We start from the raw sequence: 21,311 nt of genomic DNA on the forward strand, positions 1-21,311 counted from the left end.
TTCCCATGTAAATGCTTTTGATCTATAATGAATACATGGACTTTTATTTTCAATTCTCGTGCTTTTAGATCCATTGTCTTTTTCCCAAATGCACAGATTGATGTATGGGAGGGTCCAGTTCTGTTTTGCGTGTCTATCCGCGCATCTAAATTGCAGAAAATGCGCGTTTATAAGCGCGTCTACAATGCAAAGTACACGCGCTTATACACGCGCTAGATAATTCAAATTTAAAAAAGAAATTAAATATCTTTAAAAAAATGAGATTTTTTGTTTTTCGTTCGCGTCTATGGGTGCTTGTAAAAGCGCGTCTATGAGCGTGTCTATATGCCCGTCTAACTGCCAGATAAATGTGCTAATAGATGCACAAAATAAATTAAATAAATAGCAATTTTGGTTTATTATGCGCTTATATTCACGCGTGTATATGTGCGTCTATTGCACGTCTATTTTTGCGTGTAAATTCGTTCATACATGCGATTATAGACGCGACACTGTAGACGCGCAAATAGACGGGCGAATAGATGCCCCCATAAGATTTTCTCTATATTCAAAAATCGCGTCTAAAAGTGCGCCTATGAGGCCTTTTTGTTGTTATGTAGTGTTTGAAATGATGGCTAGGATAAATGAGCAAATTTGGCATTCTCACATCTTAAGCAAAGGCATGGAGAAAAAAATCTATACTAAGGTGAGCCACTACACGTCTGAGATATGTATGTGTGATTATCCTTTAAAACCAAGTGTAAGGCCCTAATATATTTTTGGAATAGCATGTAGGGCAGATTGAGGTGTTTCATGAGAGATTTATTTCTTGCCAACCCAAAATTAGTACCTTGACCACAATAAAGTAGCAGAGCTTGAAAGAAATTTCTTGTGAGCTTATAATTAAGGTTGTAATCACAAACGAGATAGCAAGAATTAGGCTATCATGTCAAAGAGGAGTGCATCACTTTTGTCCTCTAGGGCTATAGTCATCTAGTATGGGTATTGTTTTAGAATGTGAGCTCCAATTCTGCCACATGGCAAAGAGAGTGTATGCATCAACAATCAATTCCATCGAGCAGGGCGATGGAAAGCGTAACAAAAGGTTTGACATGACTCTTTTTTTTCAAGAGCTTTATTCAACATAGCTATGGATATCCCTCACCTAACCATTATACCCTCTTTCTCACCAATCTACTCTTTCATCTGTCAATTTCGAAAGTATGAAAGATTGACTGATAATGAGTGTAGTAAACTTATTGACTTACCTTCTCATTGTAATCAAGGCTCAAAGATACACTGATGGCTCCATGATACAAATGTGGCTCCTTAAAGGTCTATTTAACTACTTGCAATGTAACTTGTATGGCTTAAACTTCCAAGTATTCCTAAACTACTATATGCAACAACTTGAAGGCATCCCTCTCTATACATTCAACATATGCAAAAAAGGTGAAAAGGTTGAGTTGGCTGAATGTATCTAGAATAAGATATTTAGTTTGACATGGTGAAGGGGATGACAACCAAGTTGTGCCCCAACACCTACAATATGCATTAGTTGCAAGGTTTTTTACCTTCTCCTTTTTTATAGATGCAAGTAACAAATGAGACCTCTTCATGTCATTTTACATACCAAGTTTTTACAAGGGTAATTGCTAATTGCTTATTTTGTTCTTAGCATATAATGCTATTGCTTTGTTATCACACACACACACACACACACACACACACACACACACTCTCTCTCTCTCTCTCTCTCTCTCTCTTCCCCACCCCCCGGCCCCCCTTGTTCTTTAAACATTGATTTTCTCTATAATGACTACAAGGACTAGGTATCCACAATGGACCTTGAATCTTTGGAAAAAATAGAAAACACATACATCGACATACACATAGACATTAGTGGAAGTTGACATGTAAGTCAAAGAGAGGATTTGTTGGTATATCTTACGCCATTTACTTCTTTGAATGGTGCTTAAAACCCTTGGCAAAAATCACACACATACATGTACGTGTTAGTGGAAGCTACTGCGTAAATGAGAGAAAGCATTGGTTATCATAGAAATATAGCTATTGACTCTTGAGATTGGTAGGGTTTTGCACCACATTGTGTGTAGAGCACATCTTTTGTTGTGCATGAAGCATGCCCTTCATTCTTTCTTGAGAAATTCTCAAAAGAGAGCTCACGCACCTACTTCCTTTTGCTCACATTTCAAACCCATGAAGTGTGCAACATGTGGTTAGCAAGTCAAGATTGACCAAACCTGCTAGTCTATTCTTAACCAATAACCATCTATACTATTAGTTATGGAGAGGTGGGGGATGGGTGCCACGTGGCAGCCCCCCACCTCCCCCACAAGAAGAAAAAGAGAACGCGGGGGCGGGTGCCATGCATCTAGCACCCGACCCCCACCCGCAAAAATCCCCCCCCCCCCCCCCAAAAAATTGTGCCGGGGCGGGTCTAGGTGCGAGCGCCTAGTAAGCCACTAGTAGAGCCACTAGCCCCAAAGAATGACGATGATAGGTTTTCGTGTGAACCGAGCCTCGTGAGGAGTCCTAACGACCAACTCGCTCATGGCCAACCCCATGCATCGAAACCAGAATTCGAAACTACTCTCGTAAACATTTTCTGTCAGGAATGCTCCCAACGCATTGGAGCAATATTGCTGACCATGCCGTATGCTGCTGCTCCGATCAGATCTAATGGTGACATTCCGTGCACGTAGTACGCAGTTCCTGCAGGGCAAGAAGAGAGAGGAAGCATTGATCCCGAATAGAAGAAGACATGGTGCCTAATCATGTCGTATGCTGCTGCTCCCATCCTGTCTAATGGTGACCTTCGTGCCTGTAGCACGCAGTTTCTGCAGGAGAAGAAGAAGGAGAAAGCATTGATTCCTCGTGAAAGTCGAAGCCATAGTGTCTGATCATGCCGTATGCTGCTCCTCCGATCACATCTAATGGTGACCTCCGTGCCCGCAGTACGCAATTTGTGCAGGAGGAGAGAGAGAAAGCATTGATTCGACCTTGTCGAAGGATCCTATGTCTAATCCTGCCCCTTCGTCTAATACAGAAGCAGGAACGTCGCCAGGCAGTGCTGCTGCTGCTGCGGCCTCTCTCCCGGCTAGTACTGACACACCTGCCGCGCCTCCGGCGGGGACTCCCAGGTTGAGACGAAGCGCTAGGATCAGTGCGGCCGATACCTCCAGTGTTGATATTGTTGCTGCTTCTTCCAGACACAACCCTAGCCGTGAGGAAACGGTCCTTCCTCAGCAGCAGGATACACTGCACGTGGTGCATTCCAGTAGCATACAACATGCTGGCAACGATCCCAGTGTTTTCTTTAGAGGTCAGGGAAAGTCTTCCCTTCCTTCGGCCTCGACCAAGTCAGAGTATTCAACAAAATCGAAAGGACGCTGTCTGCAGCCACTGCAAGCTACATCGGTCTCTATTGTTGCAGGTTTCCGAGAGTATCTTATGCTAAGTCTGATCTTCCGTTCCTTCATTATTTTTGTTATAGTTGCAGGCTTGATGACAGCCTTCTGGAGTTGGAATACTCCCCCTGCGCGACGCCATAAGCTTCAAATAGAGCAGATCGATGAGCCTTTGATCAGGAACAGTCTGGAAACCATGCAACTGCAACTTGACCTTGTTGATGCGAAAGTTGATAAGAAATTGAATGGTCTCAGAAAGGAGCTTGAGGACAGGATAGATGAACGGAATGATTTCTTTAAAGCTGGTTTGCAAAACATAGAAGCCAAGTCAAAGAGCATGGAGGATTCCTTGAAGAGGCTGACAGAAAAGGGATTTCCAGCCAGGCAGGAGGTGTTGAACCTGATAAAATCTCTGGTGGATGAAAGGGCAGCTGAAGGAACTGGGAATGCCCTCAGTTTAGATGATATGCGTGCAGTAGCCAGGCGGCTGGTTGAAATTGAGTTGGATAAGCACGCAGCAGATGGCATTGGCAAAGTGGACTTTGCATTAGCTTCAGCCGGCGGTAAGGTCATGGCCCATTCAGAAGGCTTCTATCACAATTTGGGGACTGGCTGGCGTCATTTGGCTGGAAATCTTCTCCCTGGAGCATCGAGCAAGCATCCATTGGCTAATAAAATCTTGGAGCCTAGCTTCGGTGAGCCAGGGCAATGTCTACCCCTTAAAGGAAGCAACACATATGTGGAAATTGCTCTAAGGAGTCCGATATTCCCTGATACCTTCAGTCTGGAGCATGTGTCGAGGGTACTTCAAAATTCAATACTTTTTTGTTATGACTGGCCTATCTCTTCTGTTTCATAATTGTTCAAACAATGTCAATGTGAAAGCCTCCCAACAAAAACCTACGTTCCTAAGCAAATGAAATACTTCTACCTCTAGAAAATGGACGTTCTTGTGCAAAAACTTAAAGAAACCATCACAATCAAGAGTCTATGTTACTGAATGAATGGCTTTTGGAACACGATCCCACAAGGTTTAGCCACTGCCTTTTAGACATGATTAATGTTTGGAGTGGTGGTACTCTAGAATGGTCTTTGCTACTACCTCTGATATGGTTCCATGTAGAGAGAGTAAACAGAGGGCCCCAGGCCGCAAAAAGAAGAGTTATATTTTAACAGTCAGTAGCTGCAGATTGTCTGTTACAAAAGACGGTGGCATTTTCTGTTTGTGACACTTCCCTGAAGGCCTTTCAAGAGCCTGAAACACCAAAGTAGCAAAATATTTACTGAGCTTGGTTCAAGGTTGTCCTTTGCAAGGGATTAATCTTTTAATCCTAGCTTGGGTGCCAATAAGGTTGTTTCGGCCCCAGGTTTCATCATTCTTGTAATGAAGCACAAAATGGTGATGTTTATGCTCCTAAAGGATAATTTCAAGCCTATATTCAGATCAATGAAAGATAGGGAGATCGTACCTATACCATACAGTTGTTCCTTTTGAAGCATTTTCCAGTGCTCCTGAAACGATAGATTTCAAGCACATGTTCAGCTCAATAGAAGATGGGGATCATTTGTGTAGTGGTGCATACTACCTAATTTCTTCACAGAGACACTGTTTCGTTGGTGTAAATAAGCTAACAGTGTTCTTTTAAGGTGCTATTTTGTATTGCTTGTGACCATCTGGTTACTCAAAACGCTTAGGTTATGCCTTAGAAACACTTCTAACATAGGCCATTGTAAAACTTTTGGTTCCAAGTTTTGATAAGCTACAAATGAATGGCTGTACCATCTGCTAGATCCTTACCTGCTGAAGTTGCAAGCACTAGAAGCATTGTCACACCTCACCCAAGATAGCAATTGATTCGTTTCATGGAAGAGGAACTGCTCATAACACCCTAGGGGCTCCTCCGGCAAAGTGCCTGGGAGAAGATGGTAGGCCTACCACCTCTTTGAAACATTTTAAAAGATTCTGCAGCAGAGTGTTTGCCTTGCTTGTTAGACGTCATGGCTATACACAGCATGATAGAGAGTCTGCTAGAGAGCTTGATTCGCCTCATCTGCAGGACAGGATATTCAAATAGCGGAGGTCCGTCCCTTTGTTGGGAACAACCTACCTGACCTAAGATGGTCAAAGTCATCAGTGTGAGGTGTCAACTTCAATGATCCAACCTTATCCAAGAGGAATGTCTCTGTGATCCAAGTCCTTATCCATACTAGATTCTTCCAAGAGTGGAACATCTTCACTTTTTGGGAGTGTATGGCTCACGATTAACGCATGAGAATCTTCTTTTGCTGCGCCTAGATATCACAGGGTTGATTCAGCATTTCCTTGAGGCTTGGGGTACCATGAAGAGTGAGATTTCATAGGCAGTGGATTATAGGGATTTTGGCCCTTTACAAGCTTCGCTGCTCACATCATTAAGGTTTTGATATCGGGCATATTGGTGGTAGGGAGCGTAGAAGTGTAGCCACTATATTTTGCATCACCTCTTGTTGGGTTTTTTTCTTAATTCTTTAATGGTCACAGGTCCATATTTTGCTAGAGCTTTCGAAACGGGGAAATGGAAATGCATTTAAGAGTTCCAAAAAGCAGTTACCCTCAATCTAAAACGGCAAAATGAAAAAGCGAAACATACAGATATAAAACGAGAGAGATGGAAAGAGAGAGCTGGAAATTTGAACTACCTCACGATAAGAGAAGAGACCTGGAACTGCATCAATAAACACGCCTTCCCATTGTCAGGTTCGAACCCTGTGCAGGGCTGTTCTCAGATTAAGCGTTGCACAAACCTGCAGCCAGACACGTAGATAGGGGGAGAGAGAGCAGCATCAACAAAATTCTTCACAGGCTGACGTTGCAGTCTAGTCTTCTGCGTGGAAGAGACGTTCCAGACAGACGTGACCTGCAACCTGCTTGATCTGAAGACTGAGAAGGAACCTACCTGTGTCAGAGTTGAATACTACCTTCATCGACTAGGTAGTAGAGGGTTTGGGACCGGACTCTGAAGCTGATGAGGGGGAAGAAATGGTCCCCTGCACTAAGACGATGGCATTGGGTTTTGAGGTTCAGCCTTTTTGATGTTTAGCCACTAGTTAAACGCAGCAAGCACACTTCTGATGCCTTGATGGTAGATTCCGAAGAATCCCGGAAGTGTCAGCATCACACTCTCTTATGCGCAGGTTACTTCTACTCTTGATGAATAAAAGACAATGTCTTGGATGCTACTATGGACACCAGGATGCATTCTTTTTTGGTGTTCCATGAAAGAGAAGTTATCCTCTTCTTCACAGGCAGGATCCCGATGCTTTCTTGGATCCGTTAGTGGTTACAGTCCTTATTGCAAGGAGTTTGTTTGGATGAAATTTTTGTGGGACCAAGGGGTTTCTATGAGGTGCTGCTAAAATTGGCAAGGCATCATGATGATCTCATGGCATGGTTGCCCTTGTTCTTTGACTGTCGTCTGGTTCATGTTGTGCCATGGAGACCAATGGCAAGTTTCCAACATTTGCTTCAAGAGGGAATGCTTGGTGTGGGTGGAAGTGGAGGATTGTCCTATTGTGTATTGGCTTGTGTTGAAAGATGCCATGGTAGTTGTTGGCACTATCTTGGTTCACCCCAATCTGAGGGCCACAAATGCAACCGTGTATGGGATACTTCTCATAAAAGGCCTAATTGGTTGCATCTGAATTGTCATGGAATGCATCCTTTGTATTTTTCCTTGAAATGCGGCACTTTTGCAGGCCATTGCTTCTCCTGTGGGAAGTTGGGTCATTTTATGGTTGAGTGCCTAGAGGAAAATATAGCTCCAGATGTAGGGATTGCTCCACCCGTCAAAGATGATCTCATGGTTGAAGGTTCTCAAGATGATGCAGCCCATATCCTTAAAACTCTAGATAAGGGGAAACAACTTGTGCAGCCTTCGAATCAGCCTGAACATGGTTGGATTGATGCTCATCTAATAGAGGCAAAAAGCCTAATGTTGGCATGGCTTCTGTGCTTACTACTTCGCATGACTCTTTAAAGACACAACTATGTGTGGCAAGGACAATCCATCTTTTGCAGGTGTATAACACCTCACTAATAGTGGCTTTCATCCTCATTATTGAGACATGGTTAGAGTTATTGGTAAAAAAATATAGGAGTATGAAAATTGGGTACATGACATCAATTCTCGAGATTCTAAAAAGAATTGATACTATAGGGACATAGTCCAATGACTGAAAAGTTTTCATCCAAAATCAACCTTGGTTGGGTGAGAAGCGGCTACTGTCCATGCATGATAGAGCAATGAGAGTGATAAGAGCTGGAAAGAAGAGGAAAAGTCCTATTAAGGTCCCATTGCATCGCAACGTTTTCCAAAAGTCAAGCTTCACTATTTTTCCCTGTAAAAAAAACCTCACATTTTTTAGTCAGAAACGGTTCTTACTCGTAGAAACATTTCAGAAGTATCAAACGCAAAGAAACATGTTTCTTTGTTGCTATGGCTTGAATTTTACTAGGGGTTAGCAGTATAGTTAGCTCATGAGTGAGTGTGGGCATGTGTCCTAGTGGGCTGGGTATTTTAGTGCTATTTAGGTTTATTTAATTTGTCATTATGATGGTAATTTGGGCATTTATTGTTGGCCAACCAGCATTAAATGTTGGCTGACCTGAAGACATTGTTGGCATATTTTCAGCCTTTTATGTTCAGGCTCCCTCCTTCATAGTTTGTTATTCACCACTTGCAAATTCCAATGCAGGGTCCTTTTGGAGAGAGGGAGCCGGTGCCAGTGCTCATGCAGCCAGTGACTCACTATTGTACGCGATTGTCTCGTCACTTGTCTTTGGTATATGGATTCCATTTCTCAAGCATATCTAGTACTCCTTTGCAGTGTTCTTGTCTTTTCTTTTTTCTCTCTCTTCTATAATGTGTTCAAGAGTTTATTTCAGCATTCTTCTATGCTTCCATTGTTGGGTCCACTCTTGACATGGTATCAGATATCACTATCTCCATTTGTATTCTTGTCTCCTGCTGATTACTGATCATTTATGTCTGCTACAGCTGGGTGACCAATTTCTGGGATTTTTTACCCTTCCAATCTTTGCATTTTGTTGTTATGATCACCTTCTAGGCTTAATTGACTACATTTAATGCTGTTGCTGCTTTTGTTTATTGATTTTTTGGATTATGTTAATGCTTGTGACAGCATTTATTGCTTCTTTGTCTATGTTTTTAACATGCAACATTTGCATTTTCAGCCTCTTGGGCACTTGAAGGCTAGATGATAGGGTCTTTAGCCTTTGTCTGTCTTTGCTTGGCTGATTCTTCCCGATTTTTGCAGATTTTGTGCTCAATTACCCTTGACACTTCCTGTGAACTCTATTTAGTGTAGTATGTGCTGTGCTTTGGCTGTACTCTCTCTCTACTTCTCTTCTTTGCTTTATTTTCTCTTCTTATCCTCTCCAGATGGCTCCTCCTTGTTGTTCTTCTGATGACAAACTTTATAGCCTTGATTACGTGATATGGAGTGCTGTTATGAAAGCATGGTTGGTGTACAAGTAGTTATGGTACATTGTTTCCAGAGCTATTGAGCATCCTCAGTGCCCCACTCCTCTTCTAGCTAATTTCAACAAGAACAACCATGAAGAAGCGGTGCCCACATGGGAGTTTGATGATGTGCGTGCATATTTTCCTCTTCTTTGTCATATCTCTAAAGAAGTTCTTTTGGCAACCTATATGGACAGCTCTAGCAAATGAAGTTTGAGCTGAAGGATACTATCCTTTCATTCTTGCTTTGTGTTACACAGGTATAGGATCAACTTTGTCACATGCAGTCCACCCTTCCAGAGGCTCATCTGTGGGGATTGTACTCTACAAGCTCCCTCTGAAAATTGATGGAATAGCCAATGCTTTGCGGGCCCAGATGTCATCGACGCTAGTGAACATTACACATATTTCCTCGATGCTACTTGAGGATGAGACGTCTTTGCAGTTATACGAGAGGCTTCCATCTCAATATGGTGGCTCCAATGAGGCATTTGTAGCTTCAAAGAGGAGTGACAGGAAGAAGTTAAAGGCCTAGTATTATCACTGTGGTAAGCAAGGATATTTGCACAAGGATTGCAAAGACTTAGTGGCTTTGAGAAAGAAGAAGGAGAAGAAAAAGAGATAGGATACAAACTCCTCTATCGAGTCATCTGCCTCCTTTGACTCTGACTTGGACTTGGATGCTCCACCAAAGCCAAGGCCAAGGCATGAACGGGGTCCTCTTTCTTAAATTGAGGAAAGGGCTTGGCAGCCTCTCCTTTTACTGCTTTCTAGTATAGGTGATGCGGTCATCCCTCACGACTCTTCAATGCCAAAGAGGGAGTATGAAAGGGTGGTGAGTCTCATCTATATAGGTACATAGGTACACAGCTTCTAGAGAGAGACTACCTTGATGTATCAATTGAAGTCTAGTAGGTTTTGAAATCTTGGAGTTGGGATTGACTTCCAAGTTCATGATGGGCTATTACTTGATAGATAGTGGAATTGGCTCCTAGTCCGAGCTCACATGAGGGGATACTTTGTAGTCTTGTGGGTGTTACGATTCTTATCTATTTTCAGGTTCTAATATAATCGGCATTGACATCAAGTTCTCTTTGAGGCACCTTGGTGGTGGCTTAATCACCTATTGCTTGGGTATCCATGGTTCTATTTTGGTGATCTGTTTTTGTTTACTAGACTATGATGAGTCATTATCATTGTATTAGATCACCCATGATCTGAGAGAGGGTGTAGCAGTATAGACGGCTCATGAGTGAGTCTAGGTATGTGTGTCAATGGGCTAGGCATTTTGGTGTTCTTTAGGTATTTTTTATTTGTCATTATGATGGTGATTTGAATATTTATTCTTGGCCGACCAACATTAAATACTGGTTGATCTAATCACATTATTGGGATATTTTTGGCCTTCATATTCAAGCTTCCTTCTCCATAGTTTATTATTCACCACTTGCAGATTCCAATGCAGGATCCTATTGGAGAGAGCTGGTGCTAATGCCCACATAGTCAGTGACTCACTATTGTATGCAATTGTCTTGTGTTTGGTATATGGATTCCACTTCTCAAGCATATCTCTAAGTTCTCTTTTGTAGTGTTCTTATGTTTTCTCTTTTCTCTCGTATGCCTTGTGTTTAGTAGTTTATTTCAGCATTCTTCGATGCTTCCATTAGTGTATCCACTTCTGACAACTCGCTTGGCACATCATATCTCCCATTTACTCACATCTCTATCTTGGATTGGCGGTGTAAACTAAGTCCCTTATGCACCTTGGATCTCTACCCTCGTCCATTCAGAGAAGGGATAGTCATCTCATGCTTATGGTGCATCTATTCACACTCCTTGGGCCACTCAAATACAGGGATATCCATCTTGTGCTTATAGAACCCCTATTCTCTCTTATTGGGCTACTCAACTATGACCATGCCTATGCCTAGTCCATTGAGTTAACTAGCTGGAGTCATTATGCATAGCTCTCAAATGCATAGTGGCAAATTTGGGGCGAATCACCCAATACTCCATTTTCTATCCCTACCCTCGCTATCCTTCACTTAGCACTAACACTTTCATTGCTAGGCCATGAATGTCTTTAGTGATAAGGCTCATGCTAATAGCTTGAACTTCACAACTTGGTCGAATATCATTCAACAAGTGCTTTAATCCCAAGGCGGTGCCTTTGGGAACTAGTTGTTGTTCTAGAGAATATGTCAGGTACTTGACTTTCCCACTTTGATCTTGCTTCTCTATGGAAGGCACGCAACAAATGTTGAGTTGATACATGGGTTATTATTAGGGTTTTACTCACAATTACAACACTTTTTCTAGCATTTGACCATTGGAGTTATCTTATTGACCTCTATGTGGTGAGAAATCGAATCACATGTCAATCTCGATCATGAGCTCCACACAAAAGCTAGATGATGATTCTTAAACAAGCTGCCACCTTCCATCCCTTTTGGTGGTGCCATTGCTGCTGTCTCCTCGGGATACAAGTATGTTTTATCTCATCCTATTGTCACCTGCATTCAGCCTATCATATGGCACCATGTTGCTGTTTTTTTGACTGCTGGTGGTGTGAGCATAGAAATAGGGAACGCCTGTTCCGACATTTAGGAACGGATTAACGCGTTCCGGGAGGTCTGAGCCCAGAAAACATTGGCAAAACTTTCCTTGTCCCGTTCCCGCCTGTTTTGGGCCGTTCCCTGTTTGGAATGGCCGTTCCAGCAGCCGGGCTTTTTTTTTAAAAATGTCGATCTTGTCCTGTCCCGCTTGGCGCCAGCTGGCCTCGACTCCTGCCTCTCGTGATTATTGTTGTGGCTCGCCTATCGTGACTCTTGCCCCGCCTCCCGCCTCTCCCGCCTCTCTTGCCTAGCCCTCGACTGCCTGGCGCCTCTCCCGCTTGCCTATAATTTCACAAATTGTGGTTGATATGATCTCTCTCTAGATTCTAAGACTTAAGTGTGTGTGTGTGTGTGTGTGTGTGTGTGTGTGTGTGTGTGTAATGCCGTTCCCTCCGTTCCCGTTCCCTAACTTTGGGCGTTCCCCCCGTTCCGAGGGGTTCCATTCCTGTTCCCGGTCCCCATTCCTGGTAACTATGGCTGTGAGGCTGTGAAACGTCTCCTGGTGGCTGCATTTATCAGCCAGTTGCCCTCCTTCATCATAGATTGATTGCCAGGTGATACACAGCTGATTTGTTGTTCCATCCCCAGAGATTGCTGCATTTTGACATCCTCTATTTTTCATTTTTATGGTTCCTGATGTTTTAATTTTCGTTTTTGTTTTTCATGGCTCGAAAAAGCCACATTCTAGATCTTGCACACCAGGAGACTATTTATAGGAGTTCCATTTTTATGGTTCCTAATGTTTTGATTTTCGTTTTCGTTTTTCATGGCCAGAAAAAGGCACATTCTAGATCTTGCACACTAGGAGACTATTAATAGGAGTTGCATGGGCTGTGTAGGCACTGAGGCTATTGCCTCCTCAAGCATGGCTATTGTATAGTTAGTCACGCCTGTTGCCTACACTGACGTGGCTGAAATCTGTAGTTGTGTGGGGCTGTCTTGTAGTTATGGCTTCTGTTTGCTCACTTGTAGAGGCCAACCTTATAGTTGTTTGGTTGTCACATACAATGTGGTAGTGGCTGGTTGCATGCTTGCTATTGTAAATTGCATGGCAAGAGATTTGGATTATATACATCTTGCTGAACCAAGACAGAGTGCTGATTTTGTATGTCTGGTTGGCATTTTGGGGCTGTCATATAGGGATTGAGGGCAGGGGCTGGTATCAAAGGAGTCCAAACTATCTAATAGATTGGGTCATTTTGAATAAATATTGGACAAATACCACAAGATGTGCAAAGGTTTTGGGCCAATTTGTTGGTGTTTAGGGGAATTGAACAATCTCGCAAGAGCAATCAAGCTCCTCTAGTATTGTACTTTGTGGTTTGGTTCTAAATGTTAAATTTGCACATTGATGTTAAGTTCTACTGCTCTTTAATAACCAACGTTTTTTTTTTGTTGGTTCCATTGTCAGGATCTCATCAGATTTCTCAAGGAGGTAGGCTTGTGTTAGTTTTTTTTTCAAGTAAAACGTGGCTGATTATATTACTAAAAAAAAGAATAGATTACAACGGAGTGCTCATGCTCAACAGACTAGCTGGAACTGATGAAAAAAGTCACAAATACATCATGTATACAAGCCTCTCAAGGCGGTCTGGGGGGGAAGGGGGTAAGAAGCCATGGAGGGGGGGTTATCGCCATCTGGGGCTGCCTGCTTGCATCACGAAGAACAGGTCATGGTCGCCCCAAGTGCGCGTGAAATGACCTTGGAGCTCTTGACGAGCCCTAGACTCGCCCTGCACCTGATCCCATCGGCCGTGGAGGGAGTGGATGATGGAGGTCCAGCGCTCTGCTAAAGTCGCCTGTACTGAAAGTCTCTCTCTGCCGAAAGCCTCCTGATACCGTGCCTTCCAGATATGCCAACCAGTAGGGCTCCCTATGATCTCCCATACCTTAGAGTGGTCTACTGTGGGTTCCCCATACCTTCCCAAGCTCTATCAGCTCTCGTATCGGGGGAGCAAGCCACTCCTGAGGTATTGCTGTATCTATCTCCCTTCTCCTCAACTCCACTCCTCTCTGGCAGCTTGATACTCGCTGCAGCACCTCCTCGTCCACCATCCTGTACACCTCTCGCCATGTCTTGATGGTACAAGCTGGGCCGGCCTTCCAACTAGCCCATTGGATGTGGAGACGCTCGCCAATTTGTGCCCCTTCCCGATCCCTAACCTGGGGGTTTCAGATCACCGGCTAATGGTCTATCTTCTCTTGGCAGCTTGGGGGGCTTTGGATTAGGGCCTTATGGAGGCCTTGCCACACGCGGAGCAAGCTGCGTAGGAAAGGTGATTTGGGGGGGGGGGGGTGATCTAGGCTGATGTGAAGATCCATCTCAAGGACGGCCTCCACTCCCCGCCAAGCCTCGGTCTATAATCCTGAAGACTCTCCTACAATAGGACCTTCCAGATTTGCCCTCCTGGTGTGAGGCCGCAGATAACTACTTGCCCAGGAGGGCTATACTCTGATACTCTGGGTCTATGATTCCAAGCCCTCCCTTTGATCGATGCCGTATGATGGTTGCCCACGCCACCTTGGCCTTGGAATCCCTGGAGCCGTCTGACCCGGACCAAAGGAAGTTCCGCACTAGGCGGCGAAGCTGTACTATGCAAGATGAGAAAAAGCACCAATACAAGGCTGTCACGGGGACGTGAAATTTTGAGATGCTTCAGTAACATTTGATTAAGTTATTAATCAAATGTGCAAGGTTGTTCAGCACATGTGATGCACATGGCAGTTATTTCATGGGAAGGGGCCACAGACCCCGAGGATGCAGGGGGTGTTAAAGGCAAAAGTTGTGTTGAGTTATGCCAACTGGGTTTTGGTGGTCAGTTGGTGCCAGGTTGGATCCTAGGACAATTGTTTGGCCATTAAGTGTCAGTGGTGACACTGGGAACTAGCATTAATTAATTAATTAATGCTAGTCTAAGGGTCATCAGAGGTTGGGAACCACTCCAAGTTGCAAATGGCCTAGCCAATTTCATTACAGATGGACATGTTTAATTTTGGGTAGCGTGAAAAGGGCTGAAATTAATTTTCAAAATTAATTAATTTTAAAAAATTAATTTAATGGCTGAAAATGCATTAGGAAGGCTACCACTTGGCAAAACTTTCCCATGCAACTAGGAAGAAGGTTGTTGAAGGGTGGTGGAAACTGAATTGCAGCCATTTTGAGCTTGGTAGGGGGAGAGGAGGAGGTGATCAGATTTGGCTCTGAGAGGCAACGATGACTGATCGCGCGCCGCGACAGGACCGGGGGCAGGAGGTTTTCTCTTCCGTCTCAAGAGAAGCCGTGGCAGAAGAGGAGGGCTCGACAGCTAAGCTACTATTTCACCCCCCTTTTGAAGCTATTGGTGCCATCAGATTTGTCATCAGAGCTTCAAATCAAAAGATACATTTCAGCTGATTTTCTCTCTCTCTACAGCATCCTCTCATCTCCTCCAATCTATGCTTAAGCATTCCCAGTAATTCTCAGCCATTGGTAGCAGAGTAGAACCAAATTTGGTGGACAGCAGAGAGTTTACTGCGGTAAACCCTAAATTACACCAATAATTAGGGTTTAGTAGCCACCTTGGGATCCGTGCCATTAGTCAAAGGCATTGTATACTGAAATCAGCACTGGAAATTCATGGAATTGTGCAGATTTCAGATGCCAGCCCATCTATTGTGAACTTGGGGCAACATTTGACCAGTTGGGGTTCCATTAGAGCAAGTCCTGGGTGAAAATCAAGGGGCAATTTGCCCGAATGCTTTGCTAATTATTGGAACAGTAAGGGGCTTTTGAATCAGCCAAGGAGATCGTGAAATCTCGGCTTGTAATTTATCCATTAGCAATTGAAATTAAAGAAATACTGAAAGGGGCGGCAGTTTTGGGGCCAACAGGGTGTCCACTGTCCAAGTTTATGAAGGTAAAGTGAGCACTTTAGTTTATGTTCATTTGTTGATTGCTGTAATTAAGTGCTTAATCAGGTTAAACCACCCTATCCGAGAAGGAAGGCTGGTTTCAAGGTGATGTACCAAGCCATCGCTAGGAGGACCTGGTTAACCACCAGGACTCGGCCGGATAGTGAGAGGCGAGCCGTGCTCCAGTAGGTCAGCTTTCTCCGAATAGAATCGAAGACTGGAAGAAACTGTTGGGCGGCGGGAGTGATGTCGAGTCGCACTTGGAACCCTAGGTACTGGACGGTCTTCACCCATCTAAATCCCAGGTGGATGCCCCACTCCGTGTTGGAGTTTGGGTCTGTGAGGAAACCAATCAACTTTCGCCAGTTGGTTTTCACTCCCGTTGTAAAGTAGAACACCTCAAGAGCCAGCCTCACTCTCCCCAGCATCAGCTCATCGTTCTCTATGTAGAGTGTTGTGTCATCTGCATACTCTGAGTCTAATAACTGAGTCTCCTCTCTCATTGGAAGTTGGAGGCCGCTTAGTCCGCTCATACATGACCTGAGGAAGTGGAACATCACCTCTACAAAGAGTAGGAACAGGTACGGGGCCAGGGGAAAACCTTGCCGAACCGATCTCTCCAATCGAAACTCCCCCCCACGCCTACCACCTATGAGAACCCTGCTGGTAACCGATTTGTAAAGTGCGGAGACCCCGCGAATCCAAGCCGGGGGGAAACCCAACCTCACCATGGTGCCCTCTAGGAAATCCTAGTCCACCCTGTCATAAGCTTTCTCAAAATCCAAGAGTAGTATGGCGAGTCTTTATCCACTGTGTTGAGCCCACTTTGTCATCTCAAAGAAGGTGAATACATTGTCCAAGATGCTCCTATCATGGACAAAGCTTGTTTGTGTGTCATGGATGATGTCTGGAAGCATGGGGCGTAGTCGCCTACCAATCATCTTTGCCAGTGCCTTATAGGCCACTGACAATAAGATGATCGGTCTCCACTGGGAAAGCTCCAACCGGTCTCCCCCTTTGGGGAGAAGACTGATAAGGCCTGCTGAAAGACTCCATGGCATTTGTCTTGAAGTAAAGATCTCCTGGAAGGCCATCAGTAGGGGGTTCTTCACCACTTCCCAGTAGGTAGTGAAGAAGGCCTTAGAAAGGCCATTCTCTCTCGGGCATTTCTGCCTGTCCTGTGTATGGAAAGCCTCCTCTAGTTCCTTCTCAGTGAAGGGGGTTAGGAGGGAGTGTCCCATCTCCTCTGTGACGAGGTGCTGTCTACAACGTTGTCCTCTAGTTGAGGCTGTCTCTTGTTGGAAGAGGCGCCTGTAGCAGTTGGTGGCAGTCTGCATCACCTCGTCTGGGCTAGAACGAGTCCTCCCATACTGATCCCGAAGGTTGCATATCTGCTCTCCTGCGGTGCGAGGCTGGTGCACTTGGAAGAACTCCCTGCACATCGTGTCTCCCTTCCATGCCCAAAAGGCTGCTGAGATGTGGAAAGAGAACTCCGAGAGCCTGTTCTCAAGGCCAACAATGGTTGCTCGTGCTCGCACCTCCTGTGCATGGAGGGTGGGATCCCCTGGTGCCTCTTGTAGTAATCTCTGCGTGGCTGCAAGGTCTCGCCGGAGTGCTCTCTCCTTCTCCGAGCTTTGCTGCCTGGCCTGTATGGCTGCCTCTTGATAGATTTTGCTCGACTCAGCTAAGACCTCTGTAACCTCCTTTGTGATCTGGTCCCTGTTACCCCACTCCCTGGTCCAAATTTGCTCTATCTGTCTCGTCACCTCCTCCTTTCTATAGATCAAGTCAGGGATCCGACAGGATTGTGTGTCTAGGGTGGCTGGTGGGGGATCAAGGGTCAAGATAACCGGGCAATGATCGGACAACGTGGTGCTTGCCAACTGCTCAATCTGGCCTCTACGAGAGCCTCCCCACTCTCCCACATAAAACCTGTCCAACCGCTCCAGCAGGACTCCACCTAGCCACCTGTATCCCCAAGAGAAGTCCAGTGACCTTTCCCTCTTGAGGAAGGCAGGGTCTCTCCAGGCATCACGTGCTCCTATTGCCAGTAGAAAGACCTCCCATGCCTCCTACTCCTCCCTAGTCATGCCCTGGTAGTTTCTGCCTCTGCCCTGCTGGTCCTCCAAAGCTTCCAGGTTGTTGAAGTTTCCTCCAACGATCCAGGAGTCCACCTCTAGGAGTCCATCCGCGATCTCTACCCAGAACCTGCTGCGTGCCCTAACCTCCGTAGGGGTATAGACATTGAGGACTCCTAGGCACGAGTCCCCAATATCCAATCTGATCCATAGAACCCTCCTTGTCACTATTGTCCCATGGTCTCGTACATAGGCGATGAGACTCGGGCCAATAGAGGTGCATACGTCTCCACTCTTGCCGTGGGCACCTATGGCGTGCTCCTAGTAAGTGTGCGAACTACGCGAGAGTACCTTCCCTATCCGTTGGGCATGGATGGCTGGAGGATGGCCTCATCATGGAGATATACCATAGGGAGACATGGGAGTGTGAAAGGTAGTCTTGGCATTGGAGTGAAATTTGGGATGTAGGGAGGTATGCAGGTACACATTTATGGAGGCCTATAGCTTGGAATAAATACAGGAATGTATGGGAATCTGGGGAAAGATATTGGTGGGATGCATGGAATGTCGAATAATGGATCTGGAAATTTTGATCCAAATGTAGGTATTAGCCTTGTGGCTAACAAATTCTTGAAGCCTCTTCCTAAAGATAACTTGACATCTAATAGTAAGCTGAAAGACTACATAGAAGATGATCAATAGTTAGTGAAGTTTGAAATGTGAAGTGGTGCAAAAGCCACGTTGAAGGTACTCACTTTTACACAGTACTTTGATGCAACTTTCTTTGATGGAAAATTAACGGAAAATGGTATTTGATCAGGCGTCTTATAAGCAACGCCGTGATCATTATTCTATCAGAGATGGTTTTGATGCATGGGAAACTTGTTACCAAGCTTTTGAGGCAAAAGGCCATTATAGAGAGCCATTCTTGAATCTCCACCATACTCGGACTACAAGTGCATTGAGGCGATAGTGAAGGCATTGGAGGCTTTCTTTTATTGTCTTTCTTTGAGGTGGGATGCTGATGCACTTTTTTGTAAGTGGATCATCTGTTAGAAAGTGAAGTACGATGTGCAAAACACCCTCGATCTACTTTAAACTTTACCTATTCTAGATAGATTGCAGGGGAGTGTTGCTATGGATTTTGTCTGTGATATTCTTCGGAGTGGTGATCTTTTATGACTTCACCTGAGGTATTGTGGACTGTTAGTAAATGTGCTATTGGGACTTCTATGATGTGTTCAAGTCAAATGAATCTTTTGGCTATTCTTCTTCCAAAGCAGGAAGTTAATGGGCTGAGTGACCTTCAATATTACTTTGCTAAATAATGGTGTACAATATGACAGCACACGAATAACAATGTGAATATGAAAAGGCTATGCTTCGGATTTCCAACATACCAATTTATTTGCAACCTGACCCAGATCCAGTTGATCAGTCGTTGGGGCTGACATCAATTCCCCATGATATCCCAGTTGATGGAAGATATGATCATGGGGAACAATTTCACCGTGCCAACCAAGGCATAGAGATCCTTCTCAATGCTGCTGATCAAGGTCGAATTTTCAAGAACCTAGAACAATCATCAACAAACGCTTGGCCCATGAGTTGTCTTGATGGGGATAAGACCCATGATGTTTCCATTTAGATCTAGGTGTGACAACCAGTCAACATCAGATGCATGGCAATGGCAAAGAGTAATGGACTCAAAGGGCAACATTGTCTAACTGAACCAGGAGTAGGAATGGCTGAGTCACCCCCCTATTCATCATGCGTCACTGAGAACCATAATCCCTCTCTTTTTTTCTATGTCATTCCCTGCCCTTCGACTTAGCCCCCCAAAAGAAAAACACCCTGCAGCTACCCTCGGGTACCTTCTTGAGCCTAGCACATTCTAATAAAAATAAGAAACACTCACAACTGGCTTTAGATGGGCATTTCATAAATACCAAAAAGCCTTTTCAAAATTTGTGTCTTGTGGTTCTCTCATGTCTGCTAACAATCAGCTCCACAAGAACAGCCACAACTTTTCCATAATCTGGGTTACCAAATCAACTCCAGACACATTGCTTGCCATATTAGCCTGCGGTAATACTTTACAACCGATGGGGTAGTTAGACATGCAACCAAACCTAGTCCCAATGTTATGTAAATTCACCCTGTTCATGCCCACACTAGGTGCGCAAACATCAGAACCACTTGGCTGGAATCTAATTCAAATAGGCCTCGAGAGACCATGTCCATGAGATTGCAATCGTCCAATGTATTTTTTGCTGTTTTCTGATTCTCAACAATTTATTCTATTTTCCATAAAAGGCTGCTGTATTCAGAATGCTTTTTCTTGCATGTGCTGTCATATGGTAGCCCACTTTCTTAAATTGTTCTGCTGCAGAGTGTAGCTTATGATCTGTCAAGTGCACCAAGGGACTTCAGGGTTTTTGGCTGGCTGGATACCTACAAGGAACATAGAACTGTGGAATCAGTGGCCCAGGTTTTTCTCGGGGAATTTCTGTATAACGTTACAAAGAGAAATGTACAGACCTTCAGTGTTCCCCAAGACTCAAGGGGAAGATTGGTTAACATGGTGAGATTAGAAGTCTTCTCAAATTATGGATCTCCTTCTTACACATGCATTTACAGATTCCGAGTTCATGGGACTGATCCAAGAGCTCAGCCTGCTGCAGTATGAGCATTTGCAATCCTTTCTTAATCTAGTTGGAGCAACAAGAACTGCTATGCTTAAGCAAGAAAGGCTTGGTCGTGAAACCGTCTATTTGGTTAAGGATTTTGTAGTGAGCCTCCAAAATGCTGATCAAGTGCAATCCTGCAAGTGCAATGTTGCATGCAGTGCAAAGGTCGGCAACTTGAGGAGAGAGACGAGTCCTGATCCTTGTTAGAACAATGTAGTCAAATCAAAGACTGGTACCAAATTTGTGTGTTGATAACACAGCAGTCACCAGATTAGATTATTTAGACAGCACTGCCACAAGGTGGAGTAAGTATCCAGGTCAAGGGCCAAGGCCTTGCAGCAAACGGATTGCTCTTTTCATTCTTGAACCAGAGCTTTGTCTTGCCTTCCGACAGTATATATTGGCAAGATGTATGCATATTAATACCGTGTAAACACAAGCTGCAAGTATAGTGGGATAAACGAATAAATCTAGAGCGTCATGAATACACATCTTTGTGCTGAATTAGAGCTGAGCATTACTGTTGGGATGCCATTATTTGATGCAAGGACAAAAGGGAGTAGCAAAAGCCTGTTATGCTGAAAGAAAAAAGTCTTAAAATTCACGAGTACTCTGTGCCTAAGCGATTGTGGATGGAAAAGTGAGGCGTCTTAACATTTTATCTAAGTTGGATGGGAAACAACAGTGACCTTCATTTTGGGTGGTCCATCCATAATTATAAGAAAAAATGAGAAAATCCATGGGTACATTGTTGCAAATGGGGGACTACATTCGTCTTCCATGGATAGTGACAATGTTTCTAGCTCTCGAGGATGCACGAGGTTAAGATTTCTACATTAGATTGGCCTCTTATAGAATGATTGTTAAGGGAGCATTTGGTTGCCTAAATTACAACTTGGCCAACATTGTGCTCATAAGAAAAACCTAACAAACGCATCTTGACAAAGCTCATTGTTGGACGTTGCATGCTTCATAACATTAACCTGCATTATGCGATAGAAGTTGCAAAGAAGCATTTGGCTGCCTAAATTACGACTTGGCCAACATCGGGCTCATAAGAAAAACCTAACAAACGCATCTTGACAAAGCTTATTGTTGGACGTTG

General features: G+C 44.3%; 1 protein-coding gene across 2 annotated transcripts; it reads left to right on the forward strand.

Moving 5' to 3' along the window:
- The first annotated feature begins 2,595 nt into the window (after positions 1-2,595).
- On the forward strand, positions 2,596-21,111 carry LOC148023191 (SUN domain-containing protein 2-like). Of its 2 annotated transcripts, XM_087696172.1 has the most exons (3): positions 2,596-2,939; positions 3,050-4,212; positions 19,909-21,111. In XM_087696172.1, exons 1-3 carry the CDS (start codon positions 2,906-2,908, stop codon positions 20,203-20,205), a joined length of 1,494 nt encoding a protein of 497 aa, XP_087552298.1. In that variant the 5' UTR covers positions 2,596-2,905; the 3' UTR covers positions 20,206-21,111. The 2 variants fall into 2 exon arrangements, 1 of the variants encoding a protein (XP_087552298.1); XR_015693624.1 differs by lacking the exons at positions 2,596-2,939; positions 3,050-4,212 and adding an exon at positions 5,860-6,584 and having other exon boundaries at positions 19,909-20,033.
- Positions 21,112-21,311: the final 200 nt, after the last annotated feature.

Source organism: Lygodium microphyllum, chromosome 16 (assembly GCF_053477565.2).
Source record: "Lygodium microphyllum isolate KBCC chromosome 16, Lygodium_microphyllum_v1.1.10, whole genome shotgun sequence".
NCBI classification, from domain to species: Eukaryota; Viridiplantae; Streptophyta; class Polypodiopsida; order Schizaeales; family Lygodiaceae; genus Lygodium; species Lygodium microphyllum.

Excerpts from the sequence above, each read along its gene's own strand:
- LOC148023191 (XM_087696172.1), top strand. The coding sequence starts at position 2,906 with ATGCCGTATGCTGCTCCTCCGATCACATCTAATG. Across the intron at positions 2,940-3,049 it reads TCCTCCGATCACATCTAATG|AAGCAGGAACGTCGCCAGGC; the intron begins GTGACCTCCGTG and ends CGTCTAATACAG. Across the intron at positions 4,213-19,908 it reads GTCTGGAGCATGTGTCGAGG|AGTGTAGCTTATGATCTGTC; the intron begins GTACTTCAAAAT and ends GTTCTGCTGCAG.